At 35.5% G+C, this 16892-nt stretch overlaps 1 protein-coding gene across 2 annotated transcripts; it reads left to right on the top strand.

Moving 5' to 3' along the window:
• Positions 1-5484: 5484 nt before the first annotated feature.
• On the top strand, positions 5485-10490 carry LOC131044501 (ammonium transporter 2 member 5-like). 2 transcript variants are annotated; one of them, XM_057977842.1, is made up of 4 exons: positions 5485-5523; positions 8767-9330; positions 9414-9699; positions 9796-10490. In XM_057977842.1, the coding sequence occupies exons 1-4, from the start codon at positions 5485-5487 to the stop codon at positions 10338-10340; spliced, it is 1434 nt and encodes a 477-aa protein (XP_057833825.1). In that variant the 3' UTR covers positions 10341-10490. The 2 variants fall into 2 exon arrangements, with proteins under 2 accessions (XP_057833825.1, XP_057833820.1); XM_057977837.1 differs by lacking the exon at positions 5485-5523 and having other exon boundaries at positions 8746-9330.
• Positions 10491-16892: the final 6402 nt, after the last annotated feature.

The following is a 16892-nucleotide window of genomic DNA, read 5'->3' as shown; positions in this document are numbered from 1 at the left end:
TAAGCTCCTAAGAATGACTCAAAAAATAATTGAAGATGTGAGGGTTATGAAAACCGAGCATGAGTTAAGAATTTCTTATCTGGAAAAAAGTATGGAGGAATTAAAGGGAAACTTTAGGGGTTTGGTGGATATTAGAAAATATGCTATGAATAAGAGTGCGGAAGGTCTCAAAAGGGTTAATGAGAAAATTTCTATCCAAAGATCCTAGCCACTCAGTAGTGTTCCACCTTCAGCTACCAAGTCGAGTAAGAAGAGCTTAGAGACAAACTTGTAGGATGTGGAAGGTTTTGATTGGACCCTCTACTAGGACTAGAAGCAAGAACCAGAGGCACAACAAAGAGAGAAGAGAGAAGAAATGGAAATCAAGACCAATTTTAAAGGCAAAGCAATTACCATAAGAGGGAGGATTAGGGCACACAATGCTAAAGTTTTAATAATAATAATTTTTTTTATGGAGAGCACAAGTGAAAGCACATGAATGGGTAAACAAGAATTGTAATGATTTTGGGGGTTCACTCCATAGCACATCGGTACAGCTGTGAGCCTCCCTCAATGGAGGTTGTGAGTTTGATGCATGGGGCTTGGCCCCTCTCCGCCCTCGCCGTTCCACATCGTTCATCGCTGCACTGGTCTGCTAACTTGGCAGACAAAGGTTTTCTTTGGCCAGAGAGGTAGTTCACTGTTGGTGCATGTCAAGGAGTGATTGATAAATTTGGAGCATGCTCTTGGTCCCCCCTGATGCTCGCTGGTCGATTTCTCTCTGTTCGTTGGCTAGGAAATTGACAGTTGTGCTCTTAGGCTATGTAGGATGCTTCAAAGAGGATGCCTTGGCCCTCGATTTAGAGATGAGGTCCTCCTTGTGATCTCACTGGTTCATAGCTCCAGTCAAAAGCGCTTTCTTAAAAAAAAAAGAAAAATGAATTGGAATGATTTCCCATTCTTAGAATTCATTCCAAAAGGATTTTTCGTTATTTATTTTGTACAATAATGCAATAGAGACAATAATCTTGTGTTGGACAATGTGGGGTACTTATATACATATGAAAATGATGTCTAAATTTTGATCCTTTATCATGTCAAATATCTATCTGGATCACCCTATACAATTTGTGAGAAGCATGTACACACAAATGTTTAACACAAAGTGCAAATGAAAAGGGTATACAAAGAGACTCAAGAATTTTCATGGGTATATATGTTTAAGACAAAAGAGGTATCCCCTCATATAATTATACCAAAATCTAAATTGGGAACATAAGTGCAGATGTGGAAGATTATTCTACATCTGTTGTAAAATCCAATAACATGGTGAAATGCAATGCAAATTCAAGAGGGAAAAGTCACTATTTTAGATTTTAATTTTGATAAGCCTCTTAGCCATAGTGGATTTCAAGCTATTTTTGAAAAAAAAGCTATGGCATAATAGGTAAGGATGTATGAAATTATGTAGAAAACTCAATAAAATCAATGAATATTCCCATGGAATTGAACTTGGAAAACATTACATTAGTTTCAAAGAATCCAAACATAAAATGTTTCAGTTATTATTGATATCTATTTTTTTTTTGTAATATAATATACAAAATTATATCTTAAGTGATCACTAAAATACTCAAAATTATTTAAGAAGATCAAAGAAGTTTTACCATTGATATGTTAATCACTAGTGGAAGTATCATTGCACATGACGTAGTCTACTTCAATCAAATTCACCATTCTTAAATAAGTAATTAAACAAATGGAACATCAAATTAGAAATAATATTATTTGATGATTTTGGTTTGTTTCTTATGCATTTTCTATCATGATTGTTCTCCATTTTTTTTCTAAATTTTTTATAAGGTAAAATGTTTTATCTACCATCTTTTATTCTTTTTAACAGTAAGACTTAAAAGTTATTCTATATGGTTTTCTATCTTTTGATAAAACCGATCTAAGAAATTTTTTGCATGCTAAATTGCTAACTAATAATAAACAACTTATTCAATAGACCTCATAATGATTGGGCCATGATCTTAGATAGCACCTACACTACAATGTCTACAAAGCTTATAAATCTCAATTTTGATTATTCAATCCTAATAAAAGTTAAATTCCAACTTCATGCTATTACATATATTATTTGAAAATTACTTTCAAGGAAACAATGGTCTTGTGTGTACAAACCTTGGTAAACATCTATTTTGATATGGTACATATGGAATACTTGCAATTTGTGGGTAAGAAGACACTTCGATCATATTGTGGAGAAAATCTAATGTTTCCCCATGAATCTAGAGGAGCATGCAATATTGATGACTATAATATACCTAACAAAGTCAGGCTTATGATCAATACTTGGGCAATAAGAAGAGACCCAATTATATGAGAAAATGTCCTAACCTTCAAAATTAAAAAGTTCATGAAATTTTCCAAAAGGAAAAGGTTAAGGCTTCAACCTGCTTCGAGGGAATTTTAGTGTTGAAGGATTAAAGTTGCAACCATGTTAAATAAAAAGATAACATGATATCTTATTAGTTGACTATAGCATTAAACATGATAAGGGGTAAAATCATTACATCTATTTAGCATTTTTAGTACTTTTATGAATATCATGTATTAAAAAATCCTCTAATCCTTCTTTAATTTAATGAGACTTATTATAAATGGGCAGTATCGTTCTAATAAATTGTATGAGGAGCAAACCTAGAAAGGATAGCTAGTAGTATGATATTATTTGGATAGATATGAAAAATTATTCATACTTATATTCATGGAAATATATATTAAATATTTTATATAATATTTTTATCATATATATGAAATATGAAACATTAAATTGAATTTCATAAATTTCTAACTAAGTTAGGGTGGTCAAAAAAATAATTTAAAAAATTTCTAATAAAAAAATTGTAACTAACTATTTACCTGCAAAAAAATGATTAAATTATATGCTTCACATTTGGGCATGTGCCCTCTACTTATATTGAAAGTTTTGAAATTTTTTATTTTTTTTGCTTGAACTTAGGTTAGTCGGACATACTCATTCTTTTTATTTTTTTCATAAAAAATAATACTAGTGCATTGAAATTTCAAATTTTCACCAAATAGATTTACTTTTTTTCAAATAACAACTATTAGCCTACAAACTACATTCAATTTGTTATACATTTTGTTCTTACATATTTTTCAAATTATGTTAATAAATTATGCCTTAAAGAGGATAATGAATGGACTTCTATACTCCATCATAAATATCATATTTAGGGAATTCAAGATGCCCCGGAGAATTATTTTTTACCCATTGTGGCCTCTCATATGTGGAAGAACTTTTTTAACTCGAAGGACATTATTTCTGAAGGAATGAGATGGTATCTTGGAAATGGTAGAAATATCCATTTCTGGGATGATTGGTGGGCGGGGGATGGCTCTTGATCCACCTTCTCATGGGTGAACAACTTCAAGGATAGATGTGTTAGAATTGTTGGCATTTGGGTTGCTAATTATATTCGAGACAGGGCTTGGATTGATCAAGTTAGCATTGACCCATCCCTTCATCTTGTTCAGGAGTGGCTCTCATAGATTCATATTCCCTCGATCCCTTTTGATGATGAGTTTTTCTGGACTGGTTCTCCCTTTGGGGATTTCTGTATTGCTCATGCTTTTTAGCTCATCACTAAGTCCCTTTCTCTAGCCCCCTTTTGGTCTGGTATTTGGAACAATGTCCTAATCCCCAAAATTAATATTTTTTTTTAGCTCTTTATGTAGGAGAAAGTTTTGACCATTGATAATCTTTGTAAAAGAGGTATGGCCATCCCCAACAAATTTTTCCTATGTAAAGATAATGCGGAGAATACTAATCACATCCTCCTACATTGCTCCTTTGCTACTGAAGTCTGGGCTTTTTTGTTTTAGCTGTGGGAGTTATGGTGGATTTGGCCAAGTAATATTAGGGACTGCTGGTTCCAGTGGGTCTGTCCCTCAGTGAATCCCTCTCTTAAGGAGATTTGGAGTTGCATGATGCCTCACAATGCTTGGGGTCTATGGAAGGAAAGAAATAATAAGATCTTTAGGGACAGGGAATCCTCACCTATTGTTGTGGCTCATAGAATTTAGAACTATATTAAGGAAAACTTTTTATCATCCTGCCCTTTCCGGAAAGGAGACTCTTAGATTGATATTTTGTAGCAGGATTTAGATATCCTCAAAATATGGAACTTAAATTGGGACATCTCTATTTTGACTGCTAAGATAAGGCAACCTAGAAGTAATGTTGTTTGGTTCCCTCTGTCTAGCGGATGGATTAAAATTAATGTTGACGGGGCAGCTAAGGGTAACCCTGGGCCAGCTGGTTGTGGGGGAGTTTCTAGGAATCACAATGTTAAGCTTGTCTCAGTGGTGGCGCTCCCATTGGGCACCTAGACAAACCACTATGCTGATGCTTACATGGCTTACATTGGTTTGCAAATGGCGATTAGAGAAGGGTTTAACCATGTTTGGTTGGAAAGTGATTCGATGAACATAATCAAGTGCATTAATAGACACCAGGAGCCAAGCTGGACAATTAGGCATTTGATCAAAGATTGTCATAACATGATTTCCAACTTGGATGACTTTAAAGATTCGTACACGTATCGAGAAGGAAATGCCCCCGCCGATTATATGGAAAATCTTGGGGTGGATTACGTGGAGGTTAAATGGTGGATGGAAATGGAAAGTTTCCCAAGAAACCTATATGAGCTGACTAGAAGGGATGTTGAATTAATCAACCACTCATTACCAATTCGTAATGACTGAATGTCATTGGGATAATTCTTTCTATTCTTGCTATTCTAGAGGCTTTGTTTGTTTCTGGTTAGGTTTGCTATTGAGTGTTCTGGGTGTGCTCTCTGGCTCTATCAGAATTGTGAATTTCATTAGGAGTGACAGGAAAGGATGGAACCCACCTCTTTTAAAAACTGGAAAAGGAATTTTGTGGTTTGGAATGAGATTTCAGACAGAGGCCTGGTGCCGTATATGGAAAGGTTGAAGGGGAATGCGTCGAGCGCCACTAAATAATTTGTGAGCAGATCGGATAATGGTATCCTTAAGGTCTATATCATAGAATTTAGGATTTATGAAGACTTTATAGCTGAAATTATTGGCCTATAGACGAAGGGAAGGAAGTTCTATAGAGAAAGGAAATCTACAGATGAATCTATTTGCACTTTCTTTGACAAGATGAAGGAGTAAAATAGGGTTCAGAAGATGACTGATGATAGCTACAACTAGAAGGATCTTTAGACACCTTGGGCCGATGTGGCAGAGGTTATCATGAGATATATCACTCTTGATGGTCAGTATGCGAGTGTTTTTTCCTATCACTTTGTCATTTTGAATCACTTTAGGCACGATAGGAAAATCTTCATTTCATTTCATCTTCTTTCTTCCTTAAAGCATAGTCTCGAGAAACATGCTGAGAATCTGGATAATCTAATCCTCCACTAGGGCCTTATCCATCTCATTATGGATTATGCTAAGGCCCATGAAGTCAAGCCGTCCCTTGTTATGAAAACCTATGTTTCTTCTTCCAAACCAGAGGTTCAGGTGGTTTATAACATGAATTCAGAAGGGGAAGATAGCACGCTTGCCAAAGATTGGCAGGATCAAGATTTGTTTGATGATCCTGAGTATTGTTCACCTATTAGTGAGGGCCCCATTCAAAATATTACCCTTGGAACAAATAGTAGTAGGCGCAACAAACACCCTAGGTGGGCCGCTAGTAAATACAAAAATCTAGGGACCAAGCCTGTTGACTTTGTCTCTCCCAAATCAAAGAAGCCCAAATCTAGAAATGGGGGGGCCAACATAGATAGTGAATAGGAGATTAAGATTGACATCCCCATTGATATTGATCTTGGGAAATAGGGGAGGGTAGTCATTGACCCAAGTTTGGATGATTGCATTTCCCTTGCGGCCAACAGTTAGATGGATTGTCTCCAGAAGATGGGCATGGAGATTGAAGTCCTAAAAGAGGGTATAAAGGGTATTGTAGATAATTTTACGGATAACCTTGGACCCAGTAAAAATGAGAAAATCCTCTGATTGACCCAGAAAGTTAGTGAGGACGTGGATAAGTTGAAATCGAATCATGAAAGTAGAATATGGAATTTGGAGGTGAGTGTTGAAGAAATCAAAGGAAGTCTGAAAAATCTTGTTGAGATCAGCAAGGCTGCCATGAATAATAGTTTTGAAGGTTTGATGAGGGTCAATAATATGATTGTCGATTGCAGGGTTGATCCCATTGCCAATGTGACTCCTTCGGATCCAAGCAGAAAAAGAAAGTGAAGGGCACAAGTGGTCAAATTAATCATTCCCATACTATGACAGGTTCATGTACCCGTACCAGGAGAAAGAACCAAGAGAAAGGCATCTACAGATTTATCATGGACGAGTTGGAGACTATCAATGGGAAAGTTATTTAGAAGAATGCAGAGTTGGTGCATTCTTATCAGTAGGTTTATGTTTTTGTTGGTCTTAATCATTTCTGTTCTGTAGGCTATTTTATGGGCTTGGCTCAAGTTCGTTTGTCTTTTGCTGTTGGTTTTGGACTTTAATGCTTATTTTCTGGGTATTGTAATACTTTTTGGTTTTGAGTCCCTGTAAAACCCATTTACCTTAGTAAAAAGCTTATTCAAAATTTTATATGAAGTTTCCAAACCCTATTTTTTTGAATTTTCATTGCTGTTTAAGGGCCTAGTTTGGAGCCCCATGATCCTACACTAACCTTTTGTAGATGATCCCACTATATCATTCCATTATTCTTCAATCTAGTGCATGCAAATTTTACATTCCTTCCCTCTATTATAGTCTCCCCTTCAAAAATAATTCTCCATATTGTCTACCAATCTACTAGCTCCTCTAGTTTGAATTTGTTTGCATTATTTTGAACTTCAATTTTGATTCCTTCACTTTTACTTCTTTCTTCTAGTTCTTTAAGTATCCTTTAAAGGTTAGGCACTCTCTAATTGTGCTTCCTCTTCATGTTCTACATCTTGATCCTTACCTCATTGTCTTTTTTCTTCATTAGGATTCTCTCCCCTTATTATTTGATCTGTTATCATACCTACAAGCTTTGCTAGTTACCTCTATAGATTTTTTATATCCCTATGAATCTTAACAAGACTTCTTTTTCCTCTCCCAACCATCTTCCTTCTCTAATACCAAATGAACCAGCCAAAATTCACAACATGAAATTCATTTGAATTATTAAAAATAAAACACAAAAAAACTTAGAAAACTTCATTAATTGAGTCATTTCTCATTCCATTCTACTTCTATAACTGAAAAATTTCTTATATCTACTAATCTAAAAATTACCCTTCTTGTTATTTTTAGCAAATTTCTTAATTCTCCCTTATAGGTCACTTTGCATGCTTATCTACATGGCCATGAAAGTTGTAAATTATTTGCAACTAATGAAAACAACATTAATTGTCATCTTTCTAATCAAAACACATGTAAAAGTTTGAAATTCAATAGAAAAATAAGTTAGAAATTTTTCAAAAAATCACTAAAAACTCAATTTGAGGCCCTAGATGAATGAAAATAATGGTTCCCAAAAAAGTGTCAATATATGCTCCAATTGAAAGTTGTTTGACATCAGGTTCAACTCTTTGAGACACTTCTACATGTAAAATTTCAACTCAATCAGACTCTGAAGTCAAAAGTTACAACCTCTAGAAGTTCCGCCATTAGAGAGGCAGATTGATCTTCTCATATAATTATTGCATTGAGGTCATCATGTGATAATGTTTATATTTTCCACTTTTGTAGTCATGCTTGGTGAGTCTTGTTATATTATGTCGTGCCATATATCACGCATGGGTGTGCATTGTAACATGTTGTGTCATAATTGCATTGCAAAAAATGTTTGTCTATAATCATATATTGTTAATTTTTTTGATGAAAAATAGGGGAATTCAAATAACTCATAAGATTTCTATTATTTTTTGTCTTAATTATTGAATGCTTAAAAGGATAGGTGAAGTTTAAAAATATATATATTCCTAAAAGTTATTACATTAGAAGGGATATGTTTTGCTTGGTGAACCCACTTTTATTAGTTAGGTTTTGTAATTATGAGCAAATAATCAAAGACAAAATTGTTAAGCATATAGATAACTTAGATGATTATGATGTAGATTCATATGATTCTTTTGTTTCATTTTTAGAAATTGAAGTGTGTGCTAATAATTTCAGCTTGAATGTATATATAAATTGATTGCACATCGAATTTTAAATGTGTGTAAAGTTAACCCATTATAATTAAGTAGGATTGTACAAGAATCTAAAATTTTGAACTTTAAAAAATTAAAATCAAGATCGATCCTAAGAACTTTAATATTTTTGTTTAAATAATTTTCATATATTTTTTATGTTCATAATTCACGAGATTATGTTTTAACCATTTGACTGATATTCGTAAAAAGCTCTAAACCAATATTTAATAATAAATATCAAATGAAAAAGATAAAATACAAGAAAAGGAATAACTATTAGACAAACTTAATGCTAGAGTAAAGAAGCGAAGTTACATATGAGAAGTGGCACGGGTATGCGAATTTTAGCATTAGAGTGGGAAGAATTGCAGCGGTTACAACAAGAGTAATTGATGTCGACAAGTGAAGTGAGAGGAGCAATCGAGGAAGAGGCTTTGGAGTCATCGACACCTTCATCAAGCAACCACCATAATACCAGGGACTCCGCTTCATTACCAAATTTCAAATGGCTGTTGATAGTGGGAAGTCGGAATGGACGTTGAATACAGGCGACAACGCATGGCAGATGACTGCGGCCACAATAGTAGGGATGCAGTCGGTGCCAGGGCTCGTCATTCTGTACGGCAGTATTGTGAAAAAGAAGTGGGCCGTCAACTCGGCCTTCATGGCTCTCTACGCCTTTGCAGCGGTCTTAGTGGTCTGGGCACTCTGTGGTTTTACTTTGTCCTTCAGCGACGAGGAGATGATACCTGGGTTTTGGGGGAAGCCTTCTATACAAGCTCTACAGTATGAATTTCTGTTTGAAAAATCCTACACCTCCCTCTTTCCCAAAGCCACGATGAGCTTTTTCCAGGTTGTTTTCGCTGCCATCACATTAATTCTGTTAGCCGGATCCCTTCTAGGAAGAATGAATTTCCACGCTTGGATGCTCTTTGTGCCTCTCTGGCTTATTTTCTCCTACACAATTGGCGCCTACGCTCTTTGGAACCTCAACGGATATTTTTTCAAAAAAATTCCCACAATCGATTGCTCGGGAGGCTATGTTATTCATCTTTCCTCTGGAATCGCAGGCTTCACTGCGGCCTACTGGGTGAGTAAATATTTTATGATTAGCGCTAGGGTTTGTGTTTTTTTGTTTGAACGTGAAGGAAATAATAATGATGTATGTTTCAGGTAGGGCCAAGGATGACGAGGGACCGGGAAAGATTTCCACCGAACAATGTGCTGCTGATGGTGGGAGGAGGCGGGCTGTTGTGGCTGGGATGGTCAGGATTCAACGGAGGAGGTCCTGGGGCGGCAAACGAGTTGGCCGCCTTGGCCGTAATGAACACTCATGTCTGCGCCGCCACCAGTCTGATCGTCTGGATGGCGCTCGACAGGCTCTTCTTTGGACGCCCATCACTCATCGGCGCCCTCCAGGGAATGATCACGGGTCTCGTCTGCATTACACCTGCTGCATGTAACCCTCTGCCCCCTCCTTCTAGTATTCTAGTATTCATCTATTCTTAATCCTACCTTGTTGATTCTATAGTTCCTTGTTTGGCTGCTCCGGCAGGCGTGGTGCAGGGATGGGCTGCCATGGTGATGGGTGTAGCGGCGGGGAGCATACCGTGGTGTACGATGATGGTGCTGCAGAAGCGAGTGTGGTTTCTTCAGCGTGTGGACGACACCATGGGCGTCTTCCACACCCACGCTGTGGCGGGCCTTCTCGGAGGGATTCTTTCTGGCCTCTTCGCCCACCCTCGCCTCTGTCAAATTTTCTACAACAATATTGAGGGAGAACCCCCGCGCACTGGATTTGTATACACTTTTTCTGATCCTGGAACGCATCGCAAACAAATGGGTTATCAATTATTTGCTGCCCTCTTCATCATTGTGTTGAACGTAGCCGTGACGAGCCTGATATGCGTGGTCATTGGGTTGATTGTTCCACTTCGAATGTCGGAGGAAGCATTGGAAGTGGGAGACGATGCGGCTCACGGAGAAGAGGCATATGCTTTGTGGGGAGACGGTGAAAAGGTGAATATTTTCCGAATGTCCGCCACTGTCGAACAGTCCAAAACATTTCACCTCGACTCCTTGTCTGACTCCAGCTACTGAAAATCCAATGCCATCATTGCGCACAACCAAACGTATTTCTCTCGGATCAACTTAAAAGGGCACCCCTGATTCCAAAGTTAAAAGCTTCTAAGAATGTACAGGACGATTAATTCATGGGGTGGTCTTCGTTATTCCCTAGCCTATCTATGTTATGAGTGTTAGTAGTACTGTCGTTAATTTAAATGAGTTTTCAGAATAGAAACATAATTAGTTTTGATTTGTTTCTAAATGTTCCGTTTTTACCTATTGAAGAGCTAGGCTTACTTCAATATGATGTGCATATACAAACAAATATAAGAATAAGAATAATGATTGATAGATGGAATAATGATATTTTTGAATTAAATATAATTTAACGAAATTAAATGTTAAAAAATTACTATTTAGTATTATGATTAAAAATGAATGATTTTAATATGACATTTAATTTTGAATTGTTTTTAATTTAAAAATTCTATTTTTAATGTGTGAAATTCTATAACGATTTATGTTTGATTGCATTTATGAATTAAGGTCGTCTTTCTATATTCGTGGATTTATATATGTAAAATCGATTTTTGTGTTTCTACCTCTTACTTTCTAAGTCATTGAGTTCACTTTGCATCTAATTAATGATATTTAGAAATACTATCAAAAGATTCCATTTGCATTGCTAGGGGACATTATTAAGTTGTTTCAACCATAACAAATGTTTGTGGAAGACTAGAAAATGACAACCAAACATACAAAGATGAATATGTAACGTTAGATTTATTTTTAACCACCAAACTAAAATGGTATTCTAACACTTTTGCTCCTTGCAATTCTTTTTAGGATGAATGTATATGAGAGAGACGAGAGATGATGAAATAGATGCAAATCAATGTTTCTAAACACAAGCACATAACACCAAATAATGTGAAATGTGTTTAGTCATTCCATAGTGGCTAACATAATTTAAGGGATTTAGTTAATTTTGAATTTAAAATTTAAAAATTGGGTTCAAGTTTGCAACCATGGGGTTGAGACATCTATAGACACTAGCTATGATATAAAAATGGCTAGATCAAGATACTTAATACATTGTTTAGGTGAATGCGATAGAACTACTACATGTATGGATAAGTTAAAAATAAATGTTTGGTCATGTGTGTGTATGGGGATAAGTAAAGGCTAGGGGAACGAGCCCAACTTCATACAATATTGCACCATTTTTTTCCATGTACATGTTGGTGCTCAATTTTTTTGATTCCAAAGTCCTTATAAATAGATTTTTATTGAGTCGAAAGGGTGTCAAACTCTAGACACGATGCCTATATAACCTATGATTAGGTTGGAGAATAATGTACCAATTTATTAAGTTTGTTAAGAGCATCTGTGACTTTAGTCTTTTTTAGGCCAAGGAGACTGCTTCCATAAGGTGCTAGAGACTAAATATAACTATGCAACTAGACATAAACACTAAAAAACAGCTACTACATAGTACACTCCTATTTATCTCTCACCAAGTGCTTAAATGCTAGTTTACAATGCAAGATATTTAAAAAAGTAGATAAATTACCATATTAAATGTCTAAAAATATGGTTTTGATAACTTCTATTGATCCTATATAAACCTTTCATGAAAGTAAATGAGATAAAATTAACAAAAAAGTAAATGAAGTTTAATCCTTTATTGTTTGAGTGTATTACTGTGATGGGAGGTTTAAAAAGAAGTAGATGGTGTCATCATCCAATAGGGAAAGATAGTCATAAGTTTTATAAACAAAAATATGAAATGATTGGGATTCACTTAATGAAGATATCAATGAAGAATACACCTTTTGACTCCACATGTAAACTATTTCTATGCATCCAAGTAATTGGATAAACAAAATTATAGGACATATAAATGAACACAACTTAGTTATCCATGAATAGGCCAATATATTTCTTGTGTTAAACTAAAAGGATGCCTTTCAAAGGATTTATATAGGATTTTATTACCTTGTAGATAACAAACTAGTCAAAACTAACACTCAAATAATCAAATATGATTAAGAAGACTAGAGATATCCTTAGAGACATACACAATGATCATAGAGAAATTCAAAAGAAATTTAATATATACATTAAACTTGCTCTTGTAAGATTAGAATATTGTACTACACCTTTGAGATAAAACCTAGAAAAATATAGTACAAAATACCTTTAACCTTTTATTGGAAAAAAAAACTATTGATTTGGCACCCTTCTCTCATTCTTAGTTATGTAACCATTTTCCTCCTCATGTGCAATATTGAGAATATGTAATTGTATATCATTAACACTATCGATATACATCAAGGAAATAACTATGGTCATTGGCCACTATAAAGCTTTCCCATACTATCTTACATCAACTTCATATGGCCTTGTGCTTGGAACCATGCCAATAACATCATCAACCCTATGTTTTATACACAAAATAAGTTATAAATGTATTAAATATATGTGAATGTCATCTTCTATTTGATTGCATCCCTTCCCATGTCATTAATGGTGTTTTGGATCATGCAAGGAAGTAGATATCCCTTTTATAAGTTATTTGAAAACAAATGATGAAGAACCAAGCATTATAACCTTGGCATGTAAGATGGTAAAAGTTGTAAAAATTATGAAAATTGGATGAATATAGTTAGAAAAATTAAGAATTGTACATCAACTCGGGCACATTAATGGTGGATAAAAAATATTAATCATTCATCATTAGATTTTTTATTATAATCCATATCATTGAGGTGGGGATGGTGTTTGGGAGGGAAATGCAAGTTGGAGTGGTTGTATGATCAAATGTGGCCTAGTAATGGCATCTTATGAGGCTTAAGGGAGTTGTTTTTATGAACAATACAAATTTTAGAAATTTGACAAGGGTTGGGAGGCCAAAAAAGGGGATTTAGGGTTTTGATTTGGAATTAGGCATAGTATTGATGTTTGGGAATGATACCTTAATGAAGAAAACAATGAGTTATACTGTAGTACCCCTCCTTGATCAAACTCTTTTTGTATGTTTTTGATTGACTTCAGTGGAACATTATTGTATATTGATTCAGATTTTATGCGATGTTATTTCATGCTTTATCTGGATCTGTGGTGTATGATTTTATGCAGTATCTCAGTGCTTATGATTAATGTTATTTTATGGATCATTATCAGGGACTGACACTCTTACCTTATATGTACGATGTGTTATTTATATGTTGCGTGTTTGCAAGTGTATTGGGATGCGAGGGGATGATTTTCCTTCACTCACTCCGGTGAGACAGGGAACGTCACGAGTCTCCTTCATCAGTGTGCATGTCATGTTTGTATATATATATTTGTCTATATGCATGTGTGGTTCTTTGGTGTAGGACATTGCAAGTACTAGTATTGGGTAGGTACGGGGTATCGACTCCACCTAGTTTCACAGGTCTGAGCATGCCTTATATGTCCGATGGGAGTGGAGGAGATAGTTGTTGGACCCTAACGTGACCTACAGTTACACTCTTGTGAGTATTGTCAGTCAGTTGTCTTTCTTGTCTGGCTGGTATGTGAGTCATAGTACTTTGGTTTGATCATTTGTGAGTCGTTATTTGATCATCCTTCATTTTGCGTGTTTTCGTTTATTTGAATGGTATTTAGTCGAATGGGTGATGCTATCTTTTTTTGGCATAATTAGTTAATTATTATGCTTTGAGATTATTGATTTAATTAAATTAATGATTTGCTAGATTAAATGGTTAAATGGCTTATTTCATTATGTAAAGTTGCATTAATATATTTTCTGGAAGGAAATAAATAATTGCCTAGCCATTTAAATGTTAAATGCTTATGTTGAAAGAAAGTATTTTGGAAATAGAAAATTTAATAAAAGCTTTTCCTTTTACCTTTCCATTTGATTATTGTATTTGTTTTTTGGAAAAGAATGGTTTTTGGAAAAGAGTAAATTTGATTGCTTTTTACTTTTTAAATAATTTAATCTGATTGGTGGAGAAAACTTTGAACCTAGAAAGTTTAGGTTGAATTTATTTTCCCCATATATTCTTGGAAATTCATGGGAAGTGAAGACAGAAAATTTGAAAGAGAAATTTGGGAAACCATTTTGAAAGAGGAGATGGAATTTGATTTCGTTTGTAAGGATTGGGATTCTTCCATCATTTTGCTTGCTAAGTTTGCTTCAAGATTGGATAATCTCTTCTTGTTTTAAATTTAATTTTAAATTTTTCAGTTGCTTCTTGTGTGTTGGAAAAGATGCAAATCTCCTTGTGGATTCTTGTGGAATGATTGGAATAGAAGAAAGAGTGCCTGGTATTATTGATTTTGTGAAGCTTATATCATATGATTTCTTATAGGAAAGAAATGGTCCATTTCTCTATTTGTTGTATGTTTTTGTTCTTGAAAATCAACTTCTTGAATTACCTCTTCTATTTGGAATAGAATGAATTAGATTTGATTTGTTGTGTGCTTCCTAGTACCTAAATGACCAAGATTTGGGGTTTATGTTGGCAAAAATTGGTTATTGCTTATTGCTTGATGCAAGGAATTCTTCCTATGTATGGAAGTAAGGAAATTTGATTTTATCCTTCTCCTACCTATTGAATTCTTCTATTGTTTCCTAAATTGATATCTATTGGGTTCTTGTGTAATTTTATTTACCATTTACCTTATTGTTAAATATCCCTTTGAATTTAGATATTGGCATTGTGTGTGTGTGTGCCCGTGAAATGATCAAGGAATAAATCATTTTCATGTTTAAATGTTTTGGTCGCATATTGATTTTTGAATGCTTTGGAAACATGTGATTATTTTATTTGTGGACTTTACCTTACCCATGGCGGGCTAGTCCCACCATGTAGGTCAGGAGTGTCTGCTACCCGCAGGTAGCAGTACTACCGGTCGGTAGTACTGCTACACGGTAGTGGTGCTACCAGTCGGTAGGACTGCTATTGGTCGGTAGCGGCTGCTACTGGCGGTAGTAGCACTACCGGCCAGTAGGATTGCTACCAGTTGGTAGCAGTGCTACCGGTCGACAGCAACACTACCCGTCGGTAGGCCTGCTACCAGTTGGCAGCAGTACTACCGACAGGTAGTACCTACTGCCTCGGTAGCAGCACTACTGTGCATTGGCCTTGGCCCCCACATGACCCTGTACCCTTCATGGTATATATTGTTATGTGTCATGAATTTAGTTTATTAAATAAATTATTTTAAAAGCTAGTTTATTGTTAAGTACAAAGGGTAATTTCCAAATGATTTTTATTATGTGGTTTAATAAGTTTGTTATGGAAATCAAGGCACGAATTAGTAATTCAAATTGGTTAATTTGGATATATTCAGGAAATGAAATAAATGCGTGCTAGGAATTCATGTTTAATTCAGTTGAATGTTTGATGTGGATTTCATTCTTGATGGAATATTGATTTGGAAATTGAATAGATGTGAATGTCGTAAAAGAGTGTTTGATTTAATTTTCAATCAATGATGTTGCAAGTGCTTATGATGCTGATTTTCTCAAAGATTGTCAGAGTGCGGACTTAATGAAATTATCTTTCCTTGCAAGAGTTATATTGTGTTATTTTTGGTCTGTGGTTCAGTCATCCTATGGTGGCGTATTTGGTACCTTTGACCAAGCGATATATGATGATTTAATTGTCTTAACCATGTAGTGTCTTTGCCTTATGGTTTACCAAGAGTCAATGTGTCCTTGTTTTGACAACTTGTTCTTAGATAGTGGTGTTATGGTTGTCTTCTTCGCCATAGGGTCCTCGTGGAGTGACCATGTTTGTTTAATGTCCTTTGAGAGAAAGGCTTTCGAGTGGGGGCCACGCCCAAAGTGGTTGGTAGGATAACCCATCGAAAGTTGGATAATAAAGTGATAATCTAATTAATTGATTAGGTGGGTAGTTCTTAACATTAAATAAGATATTGTACCTCGTGCATATGTGAGTGCTTGTACAGGGCTCATAATGTAGTGAGAAGGCCTAGAATGGTAGATTGACCACCTTGTCTTCATGAAAGGCTGGTAGGGTCCGCATGAGACTTAGTTGGAGCCAGAGGTTTGGGAAAGGTTACCAGGGTAACCCAGGATGGGGCTCAGGATCTATGGAGGCCGACCATGGTAACCATCATAAGCTATGTGATGACACTCTCTCTTTAGGTTCACTTGTGTATTTGTGATGTTGAGTCACCTGGATATTGTGGAGTCATTTTGTGTTGTCATGGAGTCGTATTGTTCTATCGACCATGTCATGCTTTGCTTGCTTGAGGGTCCTCTTCTATCTCCTAGCACGGTGGGGTGATTCCATTTTTGGAATTACATGGTCGGGTGGTAGTTCCACTTCCCATCGAATGTTCTTGTTCGTACCTTCATGCTAGGATTGGCTTCGCAGGTGTTTTTGTGGATCCTGACTCACACTCTATCTCATGTTGGAGATTATTGTTATTTGAAGACCTATGTGGTCATTGTATCATGATCTTTTGTAACCTTGTATTTGGTTAAGTTGTATCTTTATATGTATATTGAGAAGACATGTATTGGTAGAGCAATGTAATCCTAAGTTTGGGATGTTATTT

The sequence above is a fragment of the Cryptomeria japonica genome, chromosome 6, assembly GCF_030272615.1.
Source record: "Cryptomeria japonica chromosome 6, Sugi_1.0, whole genome shotgun sequence".
Lineage (NCBI taxonomy): Eukaryota > Viridiplantae > Streptophyta > Pinopsida > Cupressales > Cupressaceae > Cryptomeria > Cryptomeria japonica.
This window is presented reverse-complemented; position numbering and strand designations above follow the sequence as displayed.

What these genes read in the sequence shown, in the direction of transcription:
- LOC131044501 (XM_057977842.1), top strand. Translation starts at nt 5,485, where the DNA reads ATGGATTATGCTAAGGCCCATGAAGTCAAGCCGTCCCTT. An exon ending in ATGAAGTCAAGCCGTCCCTT is followed by an intron (nt 5,524 to 8,766) that starts GTTATGAAAACC and finishes GATAGTGGGAAG; the next exon opens with TCGGAATGGACGTTGAATAC. An exon ending in GCTTCACTGCGGCCTACTGG is followed by an intron (nt 9,331 to 9,413) that starts GTGAGTAAATAT and finishes TGTATGTTTCAG; the next exon opens with GTAGGGCCAAGGATGACGAG.